Source organism: Rhopilema esculentum, chromosome 7, assembly GCF_057945365.1.
Source record: "Rhopilema esculentum isolate cy_ngs chromosome 7, ASM5794536v1, whole genome shotgun sequence".
NCBI classification, from domain to species: Eukaryota; Metazoa; Cnidaria; class Scyphozoa; order Rhizostomeae; family Rhizostomatidae; genus Rhopilema; species Rhopilema esculentum.
Window position 1 is genome coordinate 11,399,925 of NC_142821.1, and position 25,387 is coordinate 11,425,311.

General features: G+C 37.6%; 1 protein-coding gene across 2 annotated transcripts; it reads left to right on the forward strand.

The window, feature by feature from the left end:
• Nucleotides 1–1,248: 1,248 nt before the first annotated feature.
• On the forward strand, nucleotides 1,249–23,905 carry LOC135683925 (hemicentin-1). Of its 2 annotated transcripts, XM_065199327.2 has the most exons (19): nucleotides 1,250–1,445; nucleotides 4,420–4,782; nucleotides 5,944–6,213; nucleotides 7,268–7,546; nucleotides 8,632–8,904; nucleotides 9,569–9,883; nucleotides 10,485–10,742; nucleotides 11,170–11,430; nucleotides 11,982–12,278; nucleotides 12,784–13,095; nucleotides 13,427–13,702; nucleotides 14,491–14,640; nucleotides 16,164–16,209; nucleotides 17,038–17,192; nucleotides 17,466–17,585; nucleotides 18,438–18,548; nucleotides 19,246–19,395; nucleotides 20,153–20,262; nucleotides 21,453–23,905. In XM_065199327.2, exons 1-19 carry the CDS (start codon nucleotides 1,367–1,369, stop codon nucleotides 21,579–21,581), a joined length of 3,954 nt encoding a protein of 1,317 aa, XP_065055399.2. In that variant the 5' UTR covers nucleotides 1,250–1,366; the 3' UTR covers nucleotides 21,582–23,905. The 2 variants fall into 2 exon arrangements, with proteins under 2 accessions (XP_065055400.2, XP_065055399.2); XM_065199328.2 differs by lacking the exon at nucleotides 17,466–17,585 and having other exon boundaries at nucleotides 1,249–1,445.
• Nucleotides 23,906–25,387: the final 1,482 nt, after the last annotated feature.

Sequence of the window (25,387 nt, forward strand, 5' to 3'; positions counted from 1 at the left end):
TGCTTGATCTAGGTTACCTAACCACTTATACATATAGGTGTAGACTGTAGAGTTAGGCCTAAGGCGAGGGGGCTAGGGGATGAGGGGGCTAGAGGATGAGGGGGCTAGAGGATGAGGGGATGAAATGGAGAGAGAGCAAGGAGCCATGGCCTCCCCTTGAAGAAGCTCAAGGGGTCATTACCCTTGAATTCGATCTTTTGCGTGCTCTACAGCTAGATCTTTATGTGAGTTACAAGAGACTTGGACAACTGCATTTTCAACTGCTTGTTCAAAGGTACATAACAATGATCGTTGAATTAATTTTTTGTTGGCTTTGTAAGAATAGAATAGTATGAAAACAAACAACCAAAGTCGAAACAGTCCTTTAGTGGTACAAAACTTAAACACGTTTTTGAAAAAGCAAGCAATTTCAACATGTTACTAAAGCTGAGGGAGCTTTAGCCCAGCCCCCCAATAATTTCAAAAATGTACTAAAACTACAAAAAAGTCGCCTTGCTTTTGGTTTTTAGCATGTTTAGCCCCCCCAAAACGTCCTAGCCCCCTCAATCTGTAATATTCTCCGCGGTCCTTGAATTTTTGTGCTTCTCTGCTGGCAGATTGTTCGTGAAAGTGCTAGGAAGCTCAGCACGATAGGTTTGGGGGGGCTTTCAAAGAGTTAATCAGAAATCTAATGACCACCTGGTGAAAAATCGATGGAGGAACTGGTATTTTCTCCGTGAGAAGTTGAGCGTCATGAGAAAACACCGACGTTTATCATAGAAATCTTATTGAAAGCGGCTCTTTTGGCATCAGCTTGGAGTTGCGGAGGTGCATTGACTCAGACCTTAGAGCTGTGACCAATGGAGTTTCGACTTGAGCATGATAAATTCTTGCTAAATGACATATTTCTCAAGTAGATGAATACCACGTACTGGCCCTTGGAGGCATAATCGAGTGGCAATATAGGGATTTCATTTTATTTCAATGAAAATCATGTCTTAAAAAATTTAAAGTTTCTTGTCTTATTTATTTAATATTTCTGAGCTTGGCTTGGATATCTGGGCATTGGTTTTATCAATATTTTTTTCCTTTTAAAATTTTTTCTTGCAATTGCTAGAATGTAGATATAGTTTTAAAAATGCAAATATTATTAATTTCATAGCTATTTTATCAAATAAAATAATTGAAAATTACAGAAAAACAAACGCTTAAAGTTTCCAAGCGACAGCCTACATCTGCTCTAGGTAGATGACACTGAATAGGAATGCTGTTATTTCAATACAAGGCTACAAATCAGAAGAGGGGGAAGGAGTTGAAGAAATTAAAATTTAACCGCCATAAAGGAAAACTGCATTGCCAATCCAGTGGAATTACTATGTGAAGTAAAATGACTAAGAGAAATTTCGCCGTAGTTTTGTATGTTTTGAGTCTTGTTTCGTATGGTCTAGAAGTGGTGAAATCAGAAGGTAAGTTCAAGATTTGTTGTGGTCGGACTTCCAGCCCACCTTTTCCGTGAACGTCGTCAGTTTGTTTTGTTAAAAAGGAGAAAGTCGCTGGCTGCGAACTGGTCAGCAATTCTTCATGGTTTCAGAACTCACTGAATACTTTATAAGGAGCTGTCGTCTCGTTACATTTATTAGGCTAGCATTTTCGGGGTTTGTGCGAGTAAAAACGCTGTAGTATGAAAGGACTTTTCATTTGCTTGTTGTGAAAGAAAGAGACCACCAGGGAGCCGAAAGTAAAATTCGATTCTTCAAAAAAAATGTAGATACGATTCCACTTGTGGGGGTGATCATTAGCCTTTGGAAATCTCCTATCTATATTTTACATTTGTTATGTTTTCGATTAAGCGGTAAAATGTTTTCGATTCTCCCTGCTGGTATAACACCAGTGGGATTGAACGCCCTCAGTAAATATAGGTCAACGAAGGTGAAAAGGCACCAATGCTAACCTGCAGGCAAGTGAACTGTTTTTTGATGCCATTTGCCATGCAACAACTTCATTCTTATAGTGGTAAAAGGTCCCTACTTGCTTAGCACCCTTCAATTCGACAATAAAAAGCTTTTCTTGCGAAGTTCATTTGTTGCATAGCACCGACTTGATACTGCTAGTGGTTCAGTTTCTGTTGTGTAACACTACGTTTTGAAATAATTTTTAAAATTTTTATAAAAATACTAAGCAAAACTGGCGTTAAAATATGTGATATAGAGCTTTTCTTTGTCTTAAATTGCGATTAAAGCTGTGAAATTAAACCATAGCCAAGACACCTCCCCATAATTTGATTTATTTTTGAGATATTAATTCAAATGTAGGATAACGTTCAGTCTTATTTTAAAATAACTTTAAGATTTTACACCCATAAAGTGCATCTTATCCTTAACATGGGGTTGCAGCTAATCCTTAAAAACTAAAAACCTAAACTTTTAAAATGGAATGGATCATCCATAGTAATATTTATGTCCGAAATGATGAAAATTAGTAGAATACAGCTAGATTTATTTTTCCATTCCTCTCAGAGTGCCTTCCAAGGTCGAACTTGTACATTGATAGAGTATAGAAGTCATAAAATTTCTCATTTGGAAATTTTAAACCCTTGACCATATAATTTCAAAAAACAGAATGAAATACCTACCACATGAAGTGCAAAATCACTTAAATATGTTGCAGATGGACTAAAATATTAAAGCTTTAAAACCTGCAGTTTATTCAAAATGGCTTTGAAAAAAGTAAATAATTGAAACATACCAAAGCTTACCGTCTGACACTCTTCAGAGCTTCAGAACACCAGAACGTAAGTCAAACACTCTTTTTCAATCCATCTTCTGATGTTTTATACTCAGTGTCAGTGTTTTATACTCAGTGAATGCCAGACAAAAAGCTTCAGTGTGATTTAAAATGTTTGCTTTTTCAAAGCCAAAGTCAGGTTAGTTTTATTAAATAGTTGCTATTGTTCTGACATGATAAATTCCATGATTTCATCGGTCATCACTCTAAGAAGATCATTTTCCTCTCGCCGAACATGTTTGTTTTAGTATTAAATGCACTACCTTGAAAGAGAAACCTGTCCTTAAATTTAAAAAAAATTCCTTTTGATCCCTCAAGAATAGGTTTTATAAATCAACTAAAACTGGTAACATCTTTCAGATTTATCTTTACAGTTTTTGCGTTATGAGCAAATAGATAGAAAGAACCCAATATGTCTCAAATATAATGGTAAATCTGATGCTAATTGGTTGATTCAGGCCTAGCAAGGGAGTAGTATTGACTCTCCTAGTAATTGCCAGAAGATCTATTCACAGATCTATAAAAAAATAAAAGAAAAATTGTTTTCAAGGAGGGCAATCAGCAGCTGTCCTCAAGCATTTAAGGAGAGCCAGGAGTGGAGCAAGAGCTATGCCTCTCCTCAAAGAGTTGATCAATATCCAGTAAAATATCAAAATTTTACAATTAGGTCAAGGTTGTGGCTTGGTTCATAAATTTTAGAACCATTGCAGTAGCTAAGTTGTCATCTCGAAGGTAATTTGTAACTAGAAATGTTTAATGGTCTTCTTTCAAGTTATATGGTATATACAAATTACAAATTACGTGTAATTATTCTTAAAGGTCTTTATGGCCCTGAGTCTGATTTTTTATGACATGTAGAAAAAATGTAGTTTCAAAGAATAAAAATGATTTTGAATAAACTGTTTACTGTTGTGAATATGTGAGATCATTTGCTTTAGATGCTAAAGTAAGTCAAAAGTTACTTCAGTTTAAGTTTAATATTAATATTAAGTTTAACATTACTTCAGTTTCGTAATCTTAAAAGTGAATCAACAATTGAGATTAAAATATATAATGGTTTCCTATTGGGTTTCTTTTTGCACAAACATCATAAATTTAACACCCCAGCTTGCCTGATTGCTTTCTCAATAAATTCTATTTTAATTAAACCCCATTGCATGTTATCATTGAATAATGTATAATGCTTACAATGTCACAAAAATCACCATTTACCTAAAATTGCTGTAATGCAATTAAGAATTCCATGAAAAAACTAAAGAATATTCATCTGTATATTTATTTGCTGAAGCAAAAAAGGTTGGAAATCTAAAACTCACGAGATTGAAAACCATTGAATGTTTTTTGAATGAGCTGCCAACTCAATTGGACACAAACAATAGGCTGATTGTAGCAGGACCATCAAGTTATTTCTGGGGTAAATTGCTTTGTGTGATTTGTTGTAACAAAATTTTGCCCCTTTCGTGACATACTTGGTAATGCTTTGTAATGAAAAGTTTATCATGATGGAGTGAGTTAATTGAATCAAACCTTATTAAATCAAATCCCTCCCTGGAAATTTAATGGCTGGTTTACAAATGTATGTAAAGTCAAGAAAGTATACTTATATTTTTGTATTATCTAAAATCTTGCTTATGTTACAGAAATTGTTTTTCCTAGATTCTTTTGGTCAGTTCACAAGGAAGCCTCCAGATGTATTGAAAGTAGAGATTGGTAGAGAAGCAACCTTTATCTGGCAGTACTCGCCACCATCTGGGACAACACTGACCCTAGAAAGATGGTGCAAAGTAGATAGCGTCCGTCAGCAATGTACTAACAATATACTAATGACAAAGGGTGCTACAAATGCAGCCCCAGTTGTTGCTTCCTCTAATACTGAGTATGGTTCAAGAACAACTGGTATAGCACCATCCACAATGAAAATACGTGACATTAAGTTGTCAGATGATGGCGTTTTTGAATTTTCTGTGTCCTTCCTAAATGGTTTGACATGGTATGATAGAGTTCGACTTATGGTATTAGGTAAGTTTCTATTCCTGTTCAAATTTGCAATTTGATAATGTTATTTGGTGTTTTGCAATCTCTAGCCAATTTATCCAGGAGAAGTGTTTGCCAGGACTTTTGGAGGGGGGCAAAAAAGGAATTCAGCCAATACCCTTTGACTAATAGAAAATGCTAGTTATACATGGAAACCGGGTGACTAAAACACGATTTAGCATTATATTGTTGCATTTTTAGACAAAATATGATATATATCCATAATGTGGTAGTGAACATTGTAGGTTTCCTCCATAAACAGTCTCAACAAGCTGTGATATCGAACTTTCTGTACATTGATTAAGATCAGATATATCTCTGGATAAACAATACTTTTCAGAATTCAATAGCACCTAATAACCAGAGAGCTGAAACATTTTTACAAACATTTTACCATCCTTCCACTTGGCTATGGCTTTTTTATTTGGTAAGCCAGGTAAAAATAAGAACAGTTGCCATCACAATGTTGCAGGAAGCTCTATATATACTTAATTAGTGTTTACTCAAAGCTCAAAGCGGTTGCCTTCAGTTTCTATGCCTAATTCTGCCTTGTCTGTAGCAGCTAACAATATATTATTTGTGCTATCAACAATTTACTGTGCAAAATGCAATCCTACTTGTTACGTGTAATCCACCTCTTTTATTTATAAATAGAGAAAGTACCCTATTATTGCTACCCCCAATAATTTTGGACCAGAGGGTAAATAACTCCCTGTTTTTTGAAATAGTATCTCTACCTTGAATATGCCCTTTCCACATCCAATTTTCAAAATGAATATTAACTCCTTGAAAAAAGATACTGATTTTCAAAGACCATTCAAGAAGATGCACAGGTAACAGCTATGCTAAACCAGTACAGCTAAAGCTTAGAGAATAAGACATCTCTACGATTTATTTAAATTGCCATAATAATTCAATTAACCCTCTCTAACTTGGGGCCTTGCCAAATGGGGGCTGTGGTACCCCCTCCCCCTCAAAGGGCTTACTCCAATTGTAATGGTATGAGATGAGAAAGTCATTTCTTGATATGCCTTAGAAGTGTTGTTCATTTTGATTTAATAAATTTCGTTTCCAGGAAAGCTGATTTGAACTTCATTTTGAAGTTGATATGAATCTGTTGATTGTAACTTCTTTTTTGTTTTCAAGTCAAACCTGTGATCACATTGAAGACCAATGGAAACAGAGTCGTGAAGGAAGGTGAAAAACTGAAGTTTGAATGTGGCGTTGGACAAGGCAACCCAAAACCGTTCACTATTGAATGGTGGCATAACAACATAAAACTTACCTCAACCCAGAGCAACTTCGAGGCACCTCTGATTTTTAACAGCACACTTCGAAAAGATAAAGGGCTTTACAAATGTTATGCAAAGAATGATGCTGGTTTTGATAGCTACGAAATAAGTCTTGATGTTGTGTGTAAGTATTCTAAAATGGTTTTTAAAACAAGGCTGCATTAGAGTGAGGCTTTAGCAGTTGTGGCAATCCTTTCTCAAGAAACGCAGCAATCACCTTTCAGCCAATTCTTGGAAAACCCAAGTCTTTTTGGATTTCATTCCAGATTAGAATCATAATGTTATCCAAGTTCATAAGTACTATCAGTCATAAGTAGTCCTTGATGCCAAGTAAAGACCATCCATAAGATGTGTAGGCTCAATGCTCACAGGAAAGGGGTTGCTGCCAACAAAGAATAAAATTGCTATTTTCATTAAGGCTTCTGTACTCAATCACAGGTTTGTTGCTCAGGAGTAAGCCCTATTCATGCTCCAAGTATGCCCATCACAAAGGTCCCCCTATCCAGGGATCCCCTTATCCAGGGATCCCCCTATCCAGGGATCCCCCTAGCTAGAGCTGTTTCTACCCAAGGCATGTTCACTATAGTAATTAGCAGTGATGACATATGAAATTTATGACATAATATGTAAGAAAAAGCCATGTTAGGCCATAACTCTGCTTTTGATCAAGTGGATTTAGCCTTGATTTTCGCGACACGTAAGCCTGCGAAGTCTACATTCCTAGACAAAATTGTTAAGATAAGATGCAATTTATTTGTATATGTACACAGTTGCCATCAATGATTGTGTTTGAAATATGTATACTTCGAGCGATTCAAATCCAGCAGTTACTATATGCACAAAAAGAATTTGTCAGAAACACTAGCCAAAAGATAAGGGGAACGATAAGATGAATAATTCACAGAAGTTGATGTCTTTGTTTTTCATATGCAGCAGATACTATCCAATTTATTTTGAATTATTAAGTTTAAATATTGATGAGATTTCAATCGTTGTTTTCCATTTTAAGCTCTTTCTTTAGCAAGCTGAAAGCATTTTTATCCTCTAGTCAAAGTTTATTTTTCGATCTTTATTTTGCGATAGGATGCTATAAACACGATACAGATGTAAATTAGTCCAGTAATTTGTCAATGGGTCTTTATTCTGGAGTCTGATGACTTTAATTCTTTTTTCTACAGACCCCCCGGAAAATGTTTACATAATACCTTCTTCAAACGGAGTCGTAAGAGTTCGTGAAGGAGGCAACGTTACTCTCAATTGTCATGCGGACGGGACACCAAAACCAACATTCACCTGGACGAGAATAAGGCAGTTTTATCGTGAAAAGCTGAGAGAGAAATCGGAAATATCGACGTTGTCTTTTGAACGTGTTGACAAGGATCGTGCCGACAAGTATGAATGCGAGGCAGTCAATATTCACGGGAGGACGCCGGCCAGTGTAATCTTGGATGTTCAATGTACGTAATTGCCTTCAGGCAGGTTTATATTTTACGTCGCGCAGGTTGTGGCTAAGTTAGCAAAGGCAATTTAACGAATCGATGTGATGGCAAAAGTGTGGCTTATTTGCAGCCTAAGCGCACATGCTTGGAAATATATTTACTCAACTACATGACAAGCGAGTGAAGAAGAACCCTCCCCTTTAAACTCCAAACCGGATAACTCCTTATTTTGGAAAACAATTCTTTTCCTGTTTGACCACAGTTAGCAATACATGAAAGATGTTATATGGAGCAGAGAATGTAAAATTATTCTGTCATAAATTAAAAACCAAATAGAGTCAGGCTAGCTAGTAACGCAGGAATTTCAATAAACAAAAACAGAAAAAAGGAGCGATAAAAGTAATTCGAGTTTTAAATAACTTTTTTATAGAAACTATATAAATGAAATAAGGAAACAAAGTTTTTAGGACACGCACTTTCTACCACCAGATAACGCACTTTTGCCAACAAGGAACGCCAATTTTACCTGAAAGGAACGCCATGACTAAATTTTGTTATGTGTGGGTAGTTTGAAAATCATAGGATTAACCCTCCCCCAACATTTTGTTATCGAATTTAAATGAAATACAAAATTGATACTGCTGTACGTCCTCCAGCCCCTCCCCTCTTTGTGGATCCGACTGGTTGCCAGGCTGAATTCAGTTCTTAAACACAAGATGCTTAGGCAAAGAATTGTAGCCTTAGATGTCTTTTGCATACATTACGATGAATTGCATTACGATGAATTGCATTACGATGAATTGCATTGCGATGAATTGCATTGCGATGAATTGCATTGCGATGAATTGCATTGCGATGAATTGCATTGCGATGAATTGCATTGCGATGCTATATGAGTCTTTTGCAGCAGAATCCATGTTTCGTGAGTTTTTTGTCAATAAATTTTCATCAAATTTATATTTCGCTTGACAAGCTCTTTAGTTCAAATGATATCTTCCTAAAAACTTTGAATTGTTTTTTACATCAAGATGTTTTATGAGACTACATAATGCGTTTTAATTGTTTATTCTATTCATATAATTCTGTTTTTTTCCCTAACATAGATCGCCCAGAGAGAATGAACTTCAGCATCAACAACCACAATACTTCTATAGTACATGCAATGGTTGGGTCACGTGTGAACATGACGTGCATTGCTTTGAGTAACCCAGGCGCCCAGTTCAGCATTGGTTTTCAAGGATCGCCTACACCCAAAGTAATGACACAGTTTTACTTGATTGAGTCCGCCAGCATAACAGATAGTGGCATTTACGAGTGTGTCGCTACAAATGGAATCGGAGAACCGGTTCGGAAGTTAGCTCAGCTTGTTGTTGTTGGTGAGTATGACGTCATTGCCCATCTAAGTTTAAGACTGAATGTGGCTCAATATTCATGTTAAAATGATTCTGCACTTAATCCGATACGATTTTAGGTATGTATCGACAAGGAGACTAAAGCTACGATATTCAAACTATTCCGAAACGATTTTCATACCGTACTGAATCTGATACCACCCTAGGTAGGGATTGTCATGGCAGCGCTATTACGCAAACGGAAGTACCTCTTGTTTAACGGTATTCAAAATGTAACGGATTCATTTGTTTACATGATTTCATTGAATACACTTTCATTATAATTGTTTTTACGAAAGACCAATACAGTATGATATCCGACCATATTCATTTGAACATGGTATTATGGAAACAGGGCCTCATTATTTAGGATTCCAAAAGCAAGCTTCCCCTCCTAAGAACGGCCATTCAGGTATTATGGAAACATTGCCTAATTGCTAATGGGATTCCAAAAGCAAACTTTCTCTTCTAGGAATCTCCCGTCCTCTATGGATCCCTTCAATATTTTCCTATCTACAGAAAACAACTGTGAGAACTAGCTTATGACCAACAACCTTGAAATAACAGGGGTATTTTCTTGCAATCATAACAAGGGTGATCATTCTCTGATAATCTCAGTTTTTTATTTTTTTTTCTTGTTCTATCACAGTTGCGCCATCAGCAATAAATATAATCGGAAGCCCACAAAACCGACTCCTAAATGCAGGCACAGATTTGACGCTTAGTTGTGAGATGAAAGGCATTCCCCGGCCACATATCTACTGGACACTAAACAGAGCCCTTGTCCAGTACGATCATATACGTCGCCAAGTAAATGGAACGAAACTCAATATTGCTGGCGAAGAAATTCACTATTCGAGAATTGAATTCAAGCCCCTTAGAAGATTTGATGATGGTGAATACACTTGCTTTGGGCAGAATTTCGGTGGGGTGGTTGAGCGAAAGTACATCCTGGAGGTCAACTGTAAGTAGTAATTTTAATGCAATAGACTACTTTTACCTTGACCTTTCATTGACCTTCACCTTGACTCTGATTTTTACTTTTTCATTGATATTTTTACCCTGACCTTTGACCTGACCTTCATTTTGACCTTTTCATCGATATTTTTTAACCCTGACCTTAGCTTGAACTTAGCCCTAACCTTTTCTTTGATATTTTTACCCTGACCTTTGACTTGAACTTAACCCTAACCTTGTCATTGATACAACCTTGACCTTTGACTTGACCTTACCCCTCACCTTTGCCCTTACATTGGACTTGGTCTTTCCCTTGACCTTTACCTATTTAGACTTGCTATTTACATATTTGATCAAGGTTAATTAACATTAAAATGACATTAAGTTCCCATATTTGCTGAAATCCAACGTTATATTTATGCAAAGGAACCTCATGCATGAGATCAATCCTTTTGTAGAGGAAACTTCCATCACAAGAGCTTTTTTTATAGCCTACCAAATCATGTAGGTAGTATTTTGTCTGTCCATTTCACTGTCCTGTGGCAAAGTCTTTAGTGCCTTTTCTGCTAAATTGCAAGTGAGTCCCTGATTCATATCTTCTTTTTAAGATGCACCGTACATTGTCATATTTCCCAAGAACGTATCAGTATTAGAGTTCCAGCCTGCAGAGTTGTCCTGCCAAGCTATTGGAAAGCCACCACTGTCAGCCTACCTCTGGAAGCAGAATGGTATTGTCAAGACAACTGAAGCTACCGAACGGATATACTTTATGCAAGCAAGTCGCACTGACGCCGGACGGTATTCATGCGCCGGTATAAACTCTGTTGGTGCGGGACCAGAAGCGGTTGCAATTCTTACTGTAATGTGTAAGTTCTTTAGTTGTTGCCATAACATTTCAAAACCTCTATGTCGATTCAGCTCTTTTTAATTGTATCCCAAGATTTGACTTTTACAAATGAGGTTCACCCAAACTTTGAGATGGTAAAGTCTTTTAGTATTCCGTAGGGGAAAAGCCTGCTCTTTAGGAGTGGGAAAATTGTAAAAAAAAGTTTGTGTATTTTCCCAAAGGGAAAAGAAAAAATATTTCCTATAAAAGGATTAAGAGCCTTTTCTGCCAAGGATAATGAAATTTCACCAGTGGGACAGTGAAACTTTTCCTAAGAAGTTTAAAGTCTCTCCCTAAAGACAGAAGCACACCTCTTTAATGGAATAGAAGATAATTATGGACAATTGTTAAGTCTTTTTTCATCATTTAATCGCCATTTTCATGTTTCTTGACAATTTTTTTGCCAGATAAACCAGAAATTACGATAACCCCACCTCTAACCCAAACCGTGAACGCGTCTGTCAACATCAGATTTCAATGCAATGCCACGGGTGTACCGAAGCCGAGGATTCTTTGGACGAAAGATGGCATATCAGATTCGACAATTCTTCACGAAGGCGAGATCTTAATGCTTCGTAATGTAGGCTACAAGGAGAAGGGGACATATTACTGCACTGCCTCAAATAAGATTGGAAATACGACTGTCAAGTCAATTTTGATCATTAATCGTAAGTTCATTATCAATTCAAGATTATATCAACTGCGGTGTGTTTATAGTCTCGTTTTCATTTTCAAAACTGCAGGTTTTTCTATTTATCTAATGGTGTTTACGCATATTTTTGTTTGCATCCATTTCTCGTTCATTTGTACTCGATCAAGCAATTCTAGGTAGCGTGTACGATGTATCGGTGTTATGCACTGTCGCCTTGTCACGATTAGCCTGATACCCACTGAAAGCGAGCAGAGCTGAAGTATCACAACTGACGCACCTAATCTTTGTTAATGAGCTTATTTTTGTTTTTATTGCCTGTTTTTCACTGTCAGTTACTTTTGATAGCTTTCTTAACTTAAAGTTGAAATTTCATCGTCATATTTGTTCTTGATGCGTACGAAGCCTCAGATTGTCTCGTTACCTTCCTGGGGCCTCAGGATTCGCCATCTTTCAGCATTGCTGCTATGTTATCCCCTTCATATATTCGAGCCTCATCAAAAACTTCCCTTTCATGATTTTCCCCTAGAAAACTTTAATGACGTATTTTTCCTTCATCTCTCCACACAGATGCACCCGTTATAACAACTAAGGACCCTTCAGCCACCAGGGTGGGAGCAGATGTTGGCGTTGGCGCCCCAGACGTGTCCTTAGTATGCAGTGTCGACGCTTACCCCCCTGCCATGATCACGTGGGAGAGGAGAGGAGCCCGCATCGAAAGCACAGACAAGTATACTGTCAAAGTGAGCGGGGGTACAAGCACATTGGAAGTAAAAATGTCGTCTGAGGCACAGCTCGGCAGGTACCAATGCAATGCTGTTAACAAACTAGGACGGGTGTCCCAAGACTATGAAATCCGTGTCAAAAGTAAGTTTATTTTATCTTTCATTTATGATCTTTAAAATAGAGACATTTGAAAGGTGAAGACATATACAAGGTGAATTCGTTAGCCGACATACCTCTAAAATGCTACATAGAGGGATGTGGTGGGAACAAGCTGAGATTTGAGGGTGTGTGGCATATGTGAGGGGGTGTCTTATTCCAATGTACAATTTTCAGCAATTTTGAGAATTTGTTATCACATTGAAATTCTCAAGTTTCTTCGAATTTTTGTTAGGTTTACAAATATTGGAGGAAGGGAGATGGGGTGGGGGGGGGGTTAGTAGAATGATAGAATGAGGGAAGAGTAAGGAGTGAGGATGTAGGGAGGGAGTGACGGAAGGTGCGGGGAATCGCAAAATTCTATTCTTTACAATATTTGAAGATAAACAGTAACTTTAAGAATGTACACATATTTTGCTTTTATTACTAATTTGAGCTAGTATTCACTGAACATCGCCAGCATCGGACTAATTTACATTTTCCCCTGCAGGTGTCCCGGATCCCCCTGTATATGGCAGCCTGATGGCCACAGATGCTTTGGAGGAAACAGACCCCCCGACATCCAATGTTAGGCTTACGTGGACCCCAGGCTTTAACGGGGGCTTCGCCGTCACCTTTCAGTTATATTACAGGGTTCAAGGGGAGAGCTCATTTCAACAAATAAACATCGGATCAAGTCCTAACAACGTCTTCTATTTAAGAGGGCTGAAAACAGAGACTGCGTACGAGTTTACGATAAAAGCAATCAACGAGAAAGGCCCGAGTAGCGAGTACAGGCCATATCTAACATACAAAACAAAGGGTAAGGCTTATAAATGGCTAATACTTTGGTCAAATAATCAAAGGCAAAAGACCTGATTTGTTCTTTAATTAATAGCCTACAGTCTTTGGCTGAAAAAACCAGATTGCAAGATATAACCAGGCCTTTGGAAAATTGAATTACGATTTCATGATATATTTATGATTTGTATAAATTAGCTTGAAGTTTGTTTGAATAAAACTGATAGTTTTCAGTGTTTTTATAAACTAGCAGGTTACCATCAAATTCCTCCTGAGAATAATGTCCTTTACCGTATCATATGAGAATATTTCTTAATACTCAATTTCATCTTCGGCCTCCTCTGCATTTTCAGTTGCTCCGGCAAAGAGAGGCTCAGCGTCTGTAAGGCGTTACGGCACATCAGGAACACAGGCTGAAGTGAGTTGGACGATTAACGATTATTCGCAAGCAAAAAGCATCATTGTACGATACAAGCGGGTTATTGACAGCGGCTGGCGGACAAAAACTACCGACAACATAAATGGTACATTGATCATATCATCGTTGGATGGCGAACAAAGCTACGAATTTCAAGTTTTCATTGTTTACAAAGATGGAACTAGGGGCATGCCAGTCAGTGCAGGGCAGAGTGAGTTGAAAGTTTTTTTCGGCTTCTAATGTCAATTTTCCTTGTTGCAAACAATAGTAGCGACGGCCGATTTAGGCCAAGCTACCGACACATTTCTAGCATTTTGCAAGGTCGATAAATTGCAAACAGAGCTTGTTATGGATGTTTGCTTGTGTTTTCAAATGATAAGGAAATTTAAATTATAATGAAATTTTTACCAGGTGCTTCCTAGAGCTCGTGTATATGATTTTGGAACATTGAAGCCAAATTTCGTTCAGAAATGAAGCATCGGTTGTTTTAGTTTAATCAGTGTTTGGTTACATCAATGACTCTTCAGCTACGTAGTTAAATTGTAACCAATTAACTACGCTTCCTTTCATTTTGGTTTATCACCGTTCACATTTATCAAAGTAAAGGGTTTTACTGATTGTTAAACCTTTTCTGTAGTTTTCCTGTACGTAGCAATTATTCAGATGTGTAGAATTCAGAACTGTAAATTTCTGTAAAAACAGCTAAGGCAACAGAACAAGTAAGATGATTTATTTTCCACGATAAGGGAATATTTTACCTTGGTAGCTGAACGTTTTTGCGATGTTTGGAATCGCTGTAACTTAGAACAGTCGATTAGTATAAAAACGGGATCTAAGCACAATATTTTACCCGTCAGTAACTTTGTTTCTTCAAAGAGGCGTTTTAATGAATGATATGACACCCTGTGCCCTGAGTTGTATCATTCCTCATTTAAGCTTTGTATGTGATTAATTCCTTTTAAAAAAGGTTCTGCAATGTATTATGTTTGTTTGTTGTAGTCTCGCCTGCTGGTGTGACGTCAGGTGGGAGAACGGGACTGAAGAAACAAGATATCATTGCCATTGTCATCGGAGTTGGAGGCTTCCTCTTGATTCTGATTGTCGTTTGCACTCTCGTCCTGTTGAAAAACAAGAAAAAACGGGGTCTGGGTGAGAAATCTTTACATCTTTTTTATGCCTCTATCAAAGAGGTAAAATATAGCTGCATTTCATGTGTCCAAGAACGGCGTTGCGTATTTTTGTAGGTGAAATATCAGTCTGTATTATCTTTAAGTCACAGTGATCAGTAGTTCTAAAGTATGACGTCATCACTTTTGATCACACGACCTTAAAGAACCCCATAAAATGCCTTCAAATATTGAAATTACCAATATTTGAAGATTTGAAGTTTGCTAACAGATTACTGTCATTCTGGCCTGGTTCATATATATAGTTATAGGTTTGATAGGGAAAGAGCCTCTTCTTATGTAGCTATACCATATCTTACCACATTTAGCTGATTTCAAACATTTGGAGGTATTTTATGATGCTCTACGAGTTTTGTTATCAAAATTCAAAAGTTCGAATATAAGATATTTGTGACTTCATCACTTTTAAGATCTAAATCATTAACAGTAACGACCCCGTATAGAGCACGGAATAACATAATGATAACGCGATAAACCCATTTAGCATGGAAACATAAATGAAACAAAAATATTACAAGCAATTGCGTAGCTTTACCTTCCAAATTAGGGGGAGGGGGTCATGAGTAGTAAAATTTACCGATGAAGACATAGATAAAGAGAAATTTAGATGCTATTTTATAAAATTGACTGACAAACTCATGAAGAATTGGGGGATGTCACATCCCCTACACCCCCGCTAGCTATGCCCCTGATTACAAGGAAAGATTTTTGCAACTGGAACCTTTCTGAGAACTGAATATATTTTAAGACTGCTTTAAGGATTTTGCTAATGATTTAAAATGGCAATTGCTCATAGCACAAAGGATTGCTTGAATTATGTTTTTAATTTAGTGCTAGCAAAGTTTCCGCGGCCTAAAGGTGATATGGCGCTTTAAATACGGTTAAAAAACTATATTAAAATCAAGAAAATTAGCCAACCAGTTTTTTAAGTAGCAATCGATTATGAAAGGGAGGAGGTCTTGATTGGTCTCATAGAGATTTTTTTCACCTTAGTTGTAGCATATGGAATTGGACGATTTTCGTCTCCTTTTGACAAAAGAATTATATTTTCTTTAGGAAAGTTATTTTAGTGATGATATAACTTGAAATTAAGGTAAAATTGTACTAGAAAATAATAGCAAATTTATTAACGGCGTTTCAAGCATAGCCCGTTATCAATTCAACACATTAAAACATGTAAAGAATTTGACAGGAAAAATTGTTCCAGGTATAACTTTTAACGCTGAGTCGAGAGTCACGATCAAATCCACGGTATAATGTTTAAATTTTTAGCAAGATCACCAGTTCTAGCATCATCAAAACACAGACTATCATTATCGTCCTTAATCGGAATCTGAAGCAAAAACTTTAAGCACAAAGCCGTTCGGAGTTTTTTCTCAATGTGGTGTGTGGATCTCAATGTGGTGTGTGGATCTCAATGTGGTGTGTTTGATGCTTATTTTTTTACTTGATCCTCGAAGGTCTAATAACGTTTATTGTTTGTAGATGGACACTTTGAGATGAAAACTAACAGCACTGGACGCGGTAAAGGGTGTGTACTTGAGATTATGAGACAACTTTTTAATTAAATATCACGTAAAACCGTTGTTTTTACGATAAAAAACTTCTTGCATTTTTATTTTGTTGGTCAAATATTCAGATTTCCAGAGAGGCTAAAGGGATTTTCACCCCCTCCACCTCTGGCATGTAGACCTGGAAAGAAGTTGCTGGAATGCACTCCTCATGAAGCAGAATGTTGTCAACTAATTAGAATGTAGTCTCCCTGACTTGATGATTGGGAAGGCGGTCAAATATAATACTTAATTTGCATACAACTGCTCTTGTGTGTTGGCGGTTGTTTCAACTGCTGCCTTCAGCACCCTAGTTATATCTTATAGCTAGCACAATTTTTTTATTGTATTGTATAGATTATTTAATGTTAATTTTTACAATAGTGAAGACACACTAATTAAGACTAACATGAAGCATTTCAAGGATTGCATAAGACAAATCACTTACTGCGAAACGAGCACGCGCACTTGTTTTCAAGAAACCAAGTTTTGATCGAATTCTTGAATTGTCTAGTATTTTGTGATGTCTTTATTGATTCTGGGAGTGAATTCAAGATTTTAGGCCCTTGGTCACTTAGAGATCTGATACCATTATTGATCTTTCTGGCTTTTGGAATGTCAAGGGGGTTTTTGACTCGAAGGTTATGACCTGTTGTTTTGGGTAGAAAATACTTAATGGGCCAGGTCAGTTGCCGATAATTTTATTCCCATGTTATCACATTCTCATTCCCCTTGAGATGGCGGTATTCTCCTTATGTTAACAGAATTCATAGCATTTGATTTTACTTGGGGATTCCTTTTTCTTCCAGTGGGAATATCGGCTATGCAACTGGCGGCTCTGATGTTGTGAGGGCAGCAGGGCTTCATGATTACAGCAATGATTTTGATGATGAGCCAGGTGCTGACGAGCCGCTGACGCAGAAGGGAGCACGCAAAGACTCACCGCCTTCATATGACGGCCACTGTAAGTTTCTTGTTGCTCACGCTTTATACCTAGGGGTGCAGTTAGAATGGAGTTTATGTGGGAGGGGGTGGTGTTAAAGGCTATTTTTTTGAAGAATTCGACAGAGTAGCAAAATTTGCGAAAGTTTTCGACAAATTTGGTTATCTGAGAGGCAGAGAGGGGCTATTCCCCCTGCTCCCTGCCATGCTTTGTAAATCTATGCTCTTTGTTGGTCAACCCCAGTGTTTTGCCTTGTTTCCAAGTGTCTCATATCCTACATTTCCCCTTTTGTAGTTAGCCTATACGATGGCACAGATGTACAAAATGACTCTTTCAATAAGCCAGCAGCTAGCAACACACCGGCATACACTTCATTCAGTGCAGTTGCTAATGCTAAGAAGCCCCTCTTGCCTGGTACGTATTCTCCATTTTAAATGCATTTTCCTTTAATTTTTTGACGGGGGTATCCTTGCAGAAAAGCGGCGTTTCAAAAATTCATATTAAAGTTTTTACGTCCCGAATTCTATTTTTCGCCCTCCTCTTTTTCCACAAACCGCTTCTTTTTCGCAACTGTAGTTAAATTGCCTGACCAGTTACCTTAAAATAGGAATCGCTCTAGGGAAGTAATTGAGCCTCGTATCCATCCAAAACCAATGGTCCTCGTCTCTTTCCTAAACAAGAACCTTTTTGTGTGTGATTGCCACTCTCTGGTTGGAAAAATTCCTTTTATTCTCAGAGTGATGTTCAAAAGTATTGTTTCAGGGGTGCAAAACCCCCTTCTTTTGAAGAAGCTATCAGTAATTCTTTTGCTTCGTTTAATGATAATGGCACTACAATAATACCAAACTATGATGAATTATCTGGATCCAAACCTGCCTTTGCTACACTAAAAAGTCAGTAGTTGTGCGACTGTATTTTCTCTGTGGTTAATCAAGATTTGCCATAGACCTGTGCTACATCACTGCAAAGAACTTTTTTCAGAAAACCTTTTAGATGAAAGAAAAATTGTCAGATCATAATGTTTCATTAACTAGTTCAGCAAAAATTGGAAACAAAAACTTTTTAGTTAAACAATTTTTAAATGGTATACTGTTCAGTTTAAAGCAGTTGAAAGTTTCAAGGGTGTTATATTCCGTCCTGTAATAAGTTGATGTACGATATATCTGAACATTTTCTAGGGACTTTGTTCTCAAGGTTCAGATTCTATCTGCAGTCCTGCTATGCTGTTCCATGACAAACAGTTACCCATATTTATCTAACTTTCAGATTTAGAGCCTGGTGCCAAATCTGGCTCTCGAACCTCGTTAACGAAAGGTCGTGGACCCGAAATATCAAGGAAAACAAAAAATCCGTTCGAGAGTTTAGATTATAGAGGAGGTACTGTTCCGTTATTCTTTCCTTATCGTTATTACATTTACCTTTTATTTTCTAACCTGAAAAAGATTTCTCAAGTGTAATGTCATGAAAAGTGTTCATTTTTAGAATTTTTTAATTTTTGATCGCACAACCTAAAGGAATACAATGAAATTCATCCGAGGTGAAAAAAAATAGTTTTTTCTGTTGGGAAAAGAGCCAGTACTGGTGTGGTAATATTCCAGCCGTTTTGCTACACATTTGCTTATAATGCACATTTAATTGTATTTATACCAAGAGTAAGATTACTCTTGAAATTAAGTTCTTCTTTTCGGGGATGTATTGTACAGCATCTTCATGGAAAGAGGCACTTACAAAGAGTACCATATGGCACATTCTGGATCACACGAAAAGTAATGGCTTTGCAGGAATTGCCACAGTCAACGAACTTCCTTGTTACTAACTTCTTAAAGTCATCTAAATCAATTCAATTTTTTATTGTTTTGGATAGATCTCTAAGTTGTAAATTGAGAAGGAGAATTATGAAGCCTAAAATTGTCTTATGAAAGAAAAAGTGTTCCAACGGTCTATTGGTCCCACTCTTTATGGCCTAATATGACCTTAAATAAAGGTCCACCAGACCGAAATGCTTTTTTGTGCGTGGCTTTTCTCTAATAATTTTGCAGCATCGATGATCATCGACACCATCTTTGATTTTCAGAGAGACGGCCTGCTAATTCATTCGAAGATGACGGATTGGATAGAGAGCGTTTGCCGTATCGCAGCGGTCAGGACAGGGACAGGGGTTACTACAATACGGAGCCGAAATCAAAGACCAACCGCGGTAGCAGCTCAGGAGGTCTTTCTACAGGTATAGCAATGACACTTCACTTCATCTTGGATCGACCTCAAAGCTGCGGCTGCAAGAATGATTCCATTTTGAAATAATCCCATCCTTCAAGGCCTTTTTTCTGTATTTGTATTTCCAGGCACATGTTTGTCGTTGTCAACTTGACGGGACGTGTAAATGTCACGAAGTCATTGTGATTGTAATTGAAAATTTGTTAATATAGACGGTCCTAGAGTCTTCTTTTTTGGCCACTGACTAGATTCTTTTCATTGCCAACTTTATTTGGTTTGTGCTAGAGTAGGATTCCATGAAAATAATTTATGGACTCTTAAAGATATATTTAAGAAGCTCTGCGGCGCATGTGACTATAGACTGCGCTGTCAAACCAAGATTTTGAACTGATTTAGTTATTTCTTATAACATTGTTGTCCGACCCATTGCACTAGTCCGCAAAGTACATGTATGACATTTGGAGTTAGATTTCGACTGGGACCTAGTTTTTTTAGGCCGTATGTTTTATTGTTGATAATGGGAGAGTGAGTACAATTTCGCGATTAATGCATTAGTAACGGTGTGCCTAGGCAATTGGGTACATAAATTGACCCGTGCAATATTTCAGTAGAGGTGTATCATGACAATCTTTAACAAATTTGGCACGATTTTATAATCAGCCAACTTGCTTTATTTTTCGCAAACTACAAATTTGTACACGAATTGAAAGACCTTTCACTGGTTTTAGATGATGCAATGACTTGCGATGCTTCCAATTTCTTTCCAGATGACGATCTTCCTTCTCCACCACCCTTCATTAGAGAAGCTCTGACAAATGTCAACTCTGATAGCGAAAGAGTACCTGGCTCCTTGGGTGAAAGGCTTGGTAAAAACAGGGTAAGTTATTTGGCAAATACCAGTCCTTTTTATGAAGGATTTTTTGTTCTTTACACGTGCATTTAAACGATTTTTTTTGTCTTGCGAGCTTGATATGTGGTGCATGGGCGAATCATGCACGGCTGGCCCTTGGACAGTTTTAGCACGACAATCCCTCTTTTACTAGATGTTGTGAAATTATCACAAGGGGCCCCTCATTCGCCTTGTGATGGCTTTGACAAAATGCAAGACCATTACAAGTATGATTTTCTTGTTTCTAAACAACGATTTCTGTTCAAACTGACAGAGAATAATTTTTTCCATTTGCAAAGCCCTCTTGCCCCATACCCCCATCCTCCTGCCCTCATGGCACCGGGCTTCTGGGCGATTGCCCCCTTGCCTCCTTGCCCCCTATCATACATATTTTCGGTTCTTTTCTTCATCTATAGCTATCACAAATTTGCTTCACACAATAGACAGGTTTTGGGACCTCACTCTTTTGTAAATTGAAATAAAATGAGCATTTGTTTTCTTCTGTGCATAAGCAAGAGATATCTTAGGGACATTGCAGTCTTGCATGGCAATAGTTTGAATTTTCAATCTTTTTTCATTTATTACGTATAATGAACTGTTCTAGATTGGAAATCCATCGGATATGACGTATGCTCCTTGAATGCTTGTCTGAATTCCTACAACACTCAATGTGTTTATCTACAATGCCTGACAAATGCCTTGAAACGTCAGGTCTCAAGAGCAAATTCAGTCATCCTTCGGGTGGATATATCCTTCGGAAATACGTTTTTCGGGTGAATTGTACGATATTAACCTAGTCTATAAACATTGTCCTCTAGGGGGAGAGGGGTTTTTTTCCGAAAGGTTCTGGCAGCCATTGTACCCACATTCCTAGATACTGGTATAAAAAAGCCAAAATACATGTCTGGTAGCATTCGTGTAAAGTCCACGACCTCCCCCCTCCCAATGAAAGTAGGAGCAAATTTTGCAGATACATAAAGAAGTCGAACTAAGGTAAGGGGTGCAAAGTCTCAAACCTTCCTTACTAGGGGTTTACAATTCAAATCCATATCATCAAGATCCTATTATTGAAATCGCGACACCGCATTAATCTTAGAAATTTCTCATACAGAAATTCAATTGTTTGTTTTTTCAAAAGGAAATGGAAACAGTTTTTTTATCATGCTCTTTTATCGCAGAACTCACGTCCGTCACCACAGCACTCGCCGGCCTCGCAGCGGTCTGGAGTTTCTTCCAGCCAGTACAGAAGCGATACGGAGTACATTGAAGACGACGGGGAGGACAACTATGTCGGGTACCTAGTTTAAATGGCAGCCATTAAAGCGAACTCATTGCATTTTAAATTCATCATATGCTTGAAAAGCAGCTGATCACTGTACCCCTTTGTAGATGCGGGCAGTTTTATTTTTACGCGTTGCTGTTGATAGTTTCATGGACATTCATATTCAGGTCACACGTCAACACGAGGCTACATCGGTACGAGTACGGTGTCATTAGAAAACTGACTATTACCGACTATGTTTTCAGTTGGCAAAAACCAACTGAAACCTTTTCATGACAGCAAAAATTGCAAAAAATAGAACGTTAAAGCACTTCGCAAAATATTTCACAACTTTCGCTAAATTTTAGCCAGCGTTATTAGATAGATAATTCGCTTAATTCAGTTTTAGAAATTGTGTATCGTCTTTAATTCTTTAGTTTCGCTAGCAGTTTTAATTTCATAGTAAAGTCACGTGATTTTGTTTATTGAATGGCTTTTAAAACTTGTTCCATTATTAATAGTGGCCTAGCTTACAAGCGCTCGACTTGCTGTTTATAGCGATCGCTTAAACTGTTAATGAATGGATCGATTTTTAAGCCCGACGTTGTTTTGTATAATTCTTTCATTTTCATATGGCAATCCTTTATCAGAGGAACTTAAGAAGAATAAAAGAAGCTGCAGGCTGTCTATCTTTCTATAGGCACCTTGTATTCAAGAAAAAATTTTAGACCGAAAAATTAGGTTCTTGAATGAGAGGCATCTTCATATAATTTTTAATTTGGACCAAGGATTATCTTCCGTGTTCTGGCATTTTTGAGCTACAAACACTTCAAAACATTAATAAGTTTTACGCCTCAGAGAAAATATTGAATTGAAATATTCTAATATAAGATTCTGGCTAGTATCTCCCCACATGCAAGGAATATAAAAAGACGTTCCCGCATTCGATATCGAACGTTTGGGGATGCGCTGTTGGGGTCGCATCATACTAAACCGCGGCATTTTATGATGGCATTGTGTGGTAGGGTGGCCAGGTCCTTTCCGCGCCCCTTTTACTTTCCTAGTATGTTTGTACAGGGTACTCATTTTCGGCTTACTGAACTGAGGGCCGCCCGCGAGCCAGGATCGAACCCGGAGCACTAGCATGGCAGTCGAGCGCCTTAACCGCTCGGCTACCGCGGCACCGCTAGGAATATACCCCTTGAAATAAGAGCCTATGGCCCTGCAATTCTTATATCCACCTTTAAAATAAGAAAAAAAGAAAACTCTATTTTATAAACTTTCTCCTTATTAAATTTTGAGGTCCGATTTACTCCTTTGGGGGTCATCCAAGTCCCACAGTGGCTGTCTCTTATTCGTTTATCTAACAAATAAAGCACCAGAAGTCCGTGCAGCAAAGCCCCAAGGACCGGATACAGCCCCATAAGAAGGATATGTTCCTCTTGAGAATCCTAGATATCTAACAACTACGGTTCGCTTGGGATGTATGAGTTTGTGGAGCGGCAATCCATGGGTTTGTGGAGCGGCATTCGAAGACCGTTTATCAAAGTAGTTTTGTTTATACTTTTACCTGAAAATGTACTTAATGCAAAGAATATTTGTTTCCATCGTCTATCGGTTAAGAAAAGCGTCAACTTTTAATTGTATGAACTTTGCACTTGTTTTATAGTCAATCATAACATTTTGCTGGGACCGGCCAGTGGCTGTATCAATTGACGCTTTCGTTAAGGAAAGTTTTGGGCATTTAGCGACAATATTCCTATTTTGTTAGTGAGCTTGCCTTCGTGATAGGTGAAGCACATAATGACATTTAAATAGTTTAAAGCAAAATTTTAGCGATAGATTTTAATTGGGTTGCTTGTTGGTTTTACAGTTGTGAGAGAGGGCGGTTAATTTGAAATCATTCATTTCAATGCGGTACGCCCCTGTAGCAATGGCAATTGGAAGCGAAAATCGACCAGACACAAAGTTGAATTTTGTTAGATATTTTGCAGACAATTGCCTCCCTGACTTGAGCCTCGTGCTAAAAAAAGACACACGTCTAGTGTAGGATTTTAACGTGACTTTTTCCGCTACTTTTTCATAACTGGCTCCTCCGCTCATCTGTCATTAACTAGCAGCTCTTTCATCCCCGTATTAGCAGCCACTACACAGAAGGACAAATTGACGATGGCTTGGTTGGGGCCTAATGCCTTCAACATATTCTGCAGTTAACGTAATTTTTAGAAATTTGGTTCTTTATAGTTTTTTTTTCAGTTAATTTTCGTTCGTAGGATTGATTTCGTGAATCGATAATAGTAGTTTGTACGTTTTCGATTTATTGTATGATACTTATTTATGAACTTTTCTCATATAGATGATCTTGGTTTCCTTTCATTCGTATTTTTCACTTTGTCCTGATTGCTTTCGCAATGGGGGTGGGGATGGTTGATGAAATGCTGAGGGACTGTGAATGCCAGGACAATTCAAGTGTGAATAACAGTGATACAATGAAGGGTGTTATAATAGAAAGGGTATTGTTTTCAAGGTTTACCAATATATATTGCAATGTATGTTGGGTGAGGGATGGGACATAACGAAGCCAAAAATATCAAATTAGCAGGTATTAGCAATTAAGACTTCATGATTAAGCTACTATGTACCAAAATATTGTCTTTTCAAATATTGTAATAGAAATGAAGGAATACTGAAAAATAATGATAAGGCCTTTGATTTGAGTGATATGGAATCGTTGTGTTGATGGATTTCTCTGTCTCACATTACTTTGCTTGATGACAAAATAACCAAATAACAACATCCTTTGAGCAGCATGTATGTGTACATTTATTTGGCTGATGTTCTCTCTACTTAAAAAACTCTCTTTCATATAAAGGATAAATTCTTTTGAATTAACAATCATTAGCTTGATTTTAGCAAAGTTGAGTATTAAAAGATAGCTAGAGTTTGGACATATTTGAAAATTTTTGGCAAGAATTGATAGAGAAACCTGTTTTAAGTAAACCTAGCATCTATAATGTCTGGTTTGGTGGAAAAATTGGATTGAAATAATACTAGCATGAAATGTATCTTGCCTGTTCCAAAGCAATACTGCAAATGCACTTTAGAATCAATTTTTTCTAAGAACTGCAAAGCAAATGACATTCTTGTCACTGTTTACTATAAAGGGAAGTTTCTTGGTTTACAGGCTCATTCAGTTAATTTCGAGAAAACAAGTTATTTTCAATGATTTGACCACGTTTCCATGGTGCTCTTGACAATAAGAGAAACTTGTGTCTCAAACCCATTAAATAACACAAAACAAATTGTGAAAGGATGGCTCAGTTGTTAGAGGCGCTGACTACAGACCCAAGGGTCCGTGGTTCGAATACCTGACATGACCAAACTTTCACCCAGAGTGAGAAGAGTCGCCAGCTCTCTGTAATTCCACTCATATGAATCACGAGGTGTGGTCACATTGAGAGGAAGGACCAGGAAACTGCTCGATAAGCATAAGCTTCTCAGTTTCCTAAAAAACTACCTTCAGATGCTACAATCCTGGCCAAAAGGTTAGTGGACTGGTAAAAAAACCACTAAAATTGCAACTTGACCCCAACAATATTATCAAAACCCCCCACCCCTGAAGCAATGTTGGTTTGTTCTTAAATACCCAAGTAACAGCAATCGAAAAGAGTAGAAATAAGCGTATCAACATTGACAGTGGGGGGCGGGGAGCGTATTTTTCCAAAAAGACTACAATTTTTCAGCCCAGTCCAATAACTTTTGGCCAGGATTGTCTGATTTCTAAGCAGAATGAAAATCTATCATAGCGGTTTGTTATGTATCGGAAAGAGCTACTAGGCGTCTAGACATGGT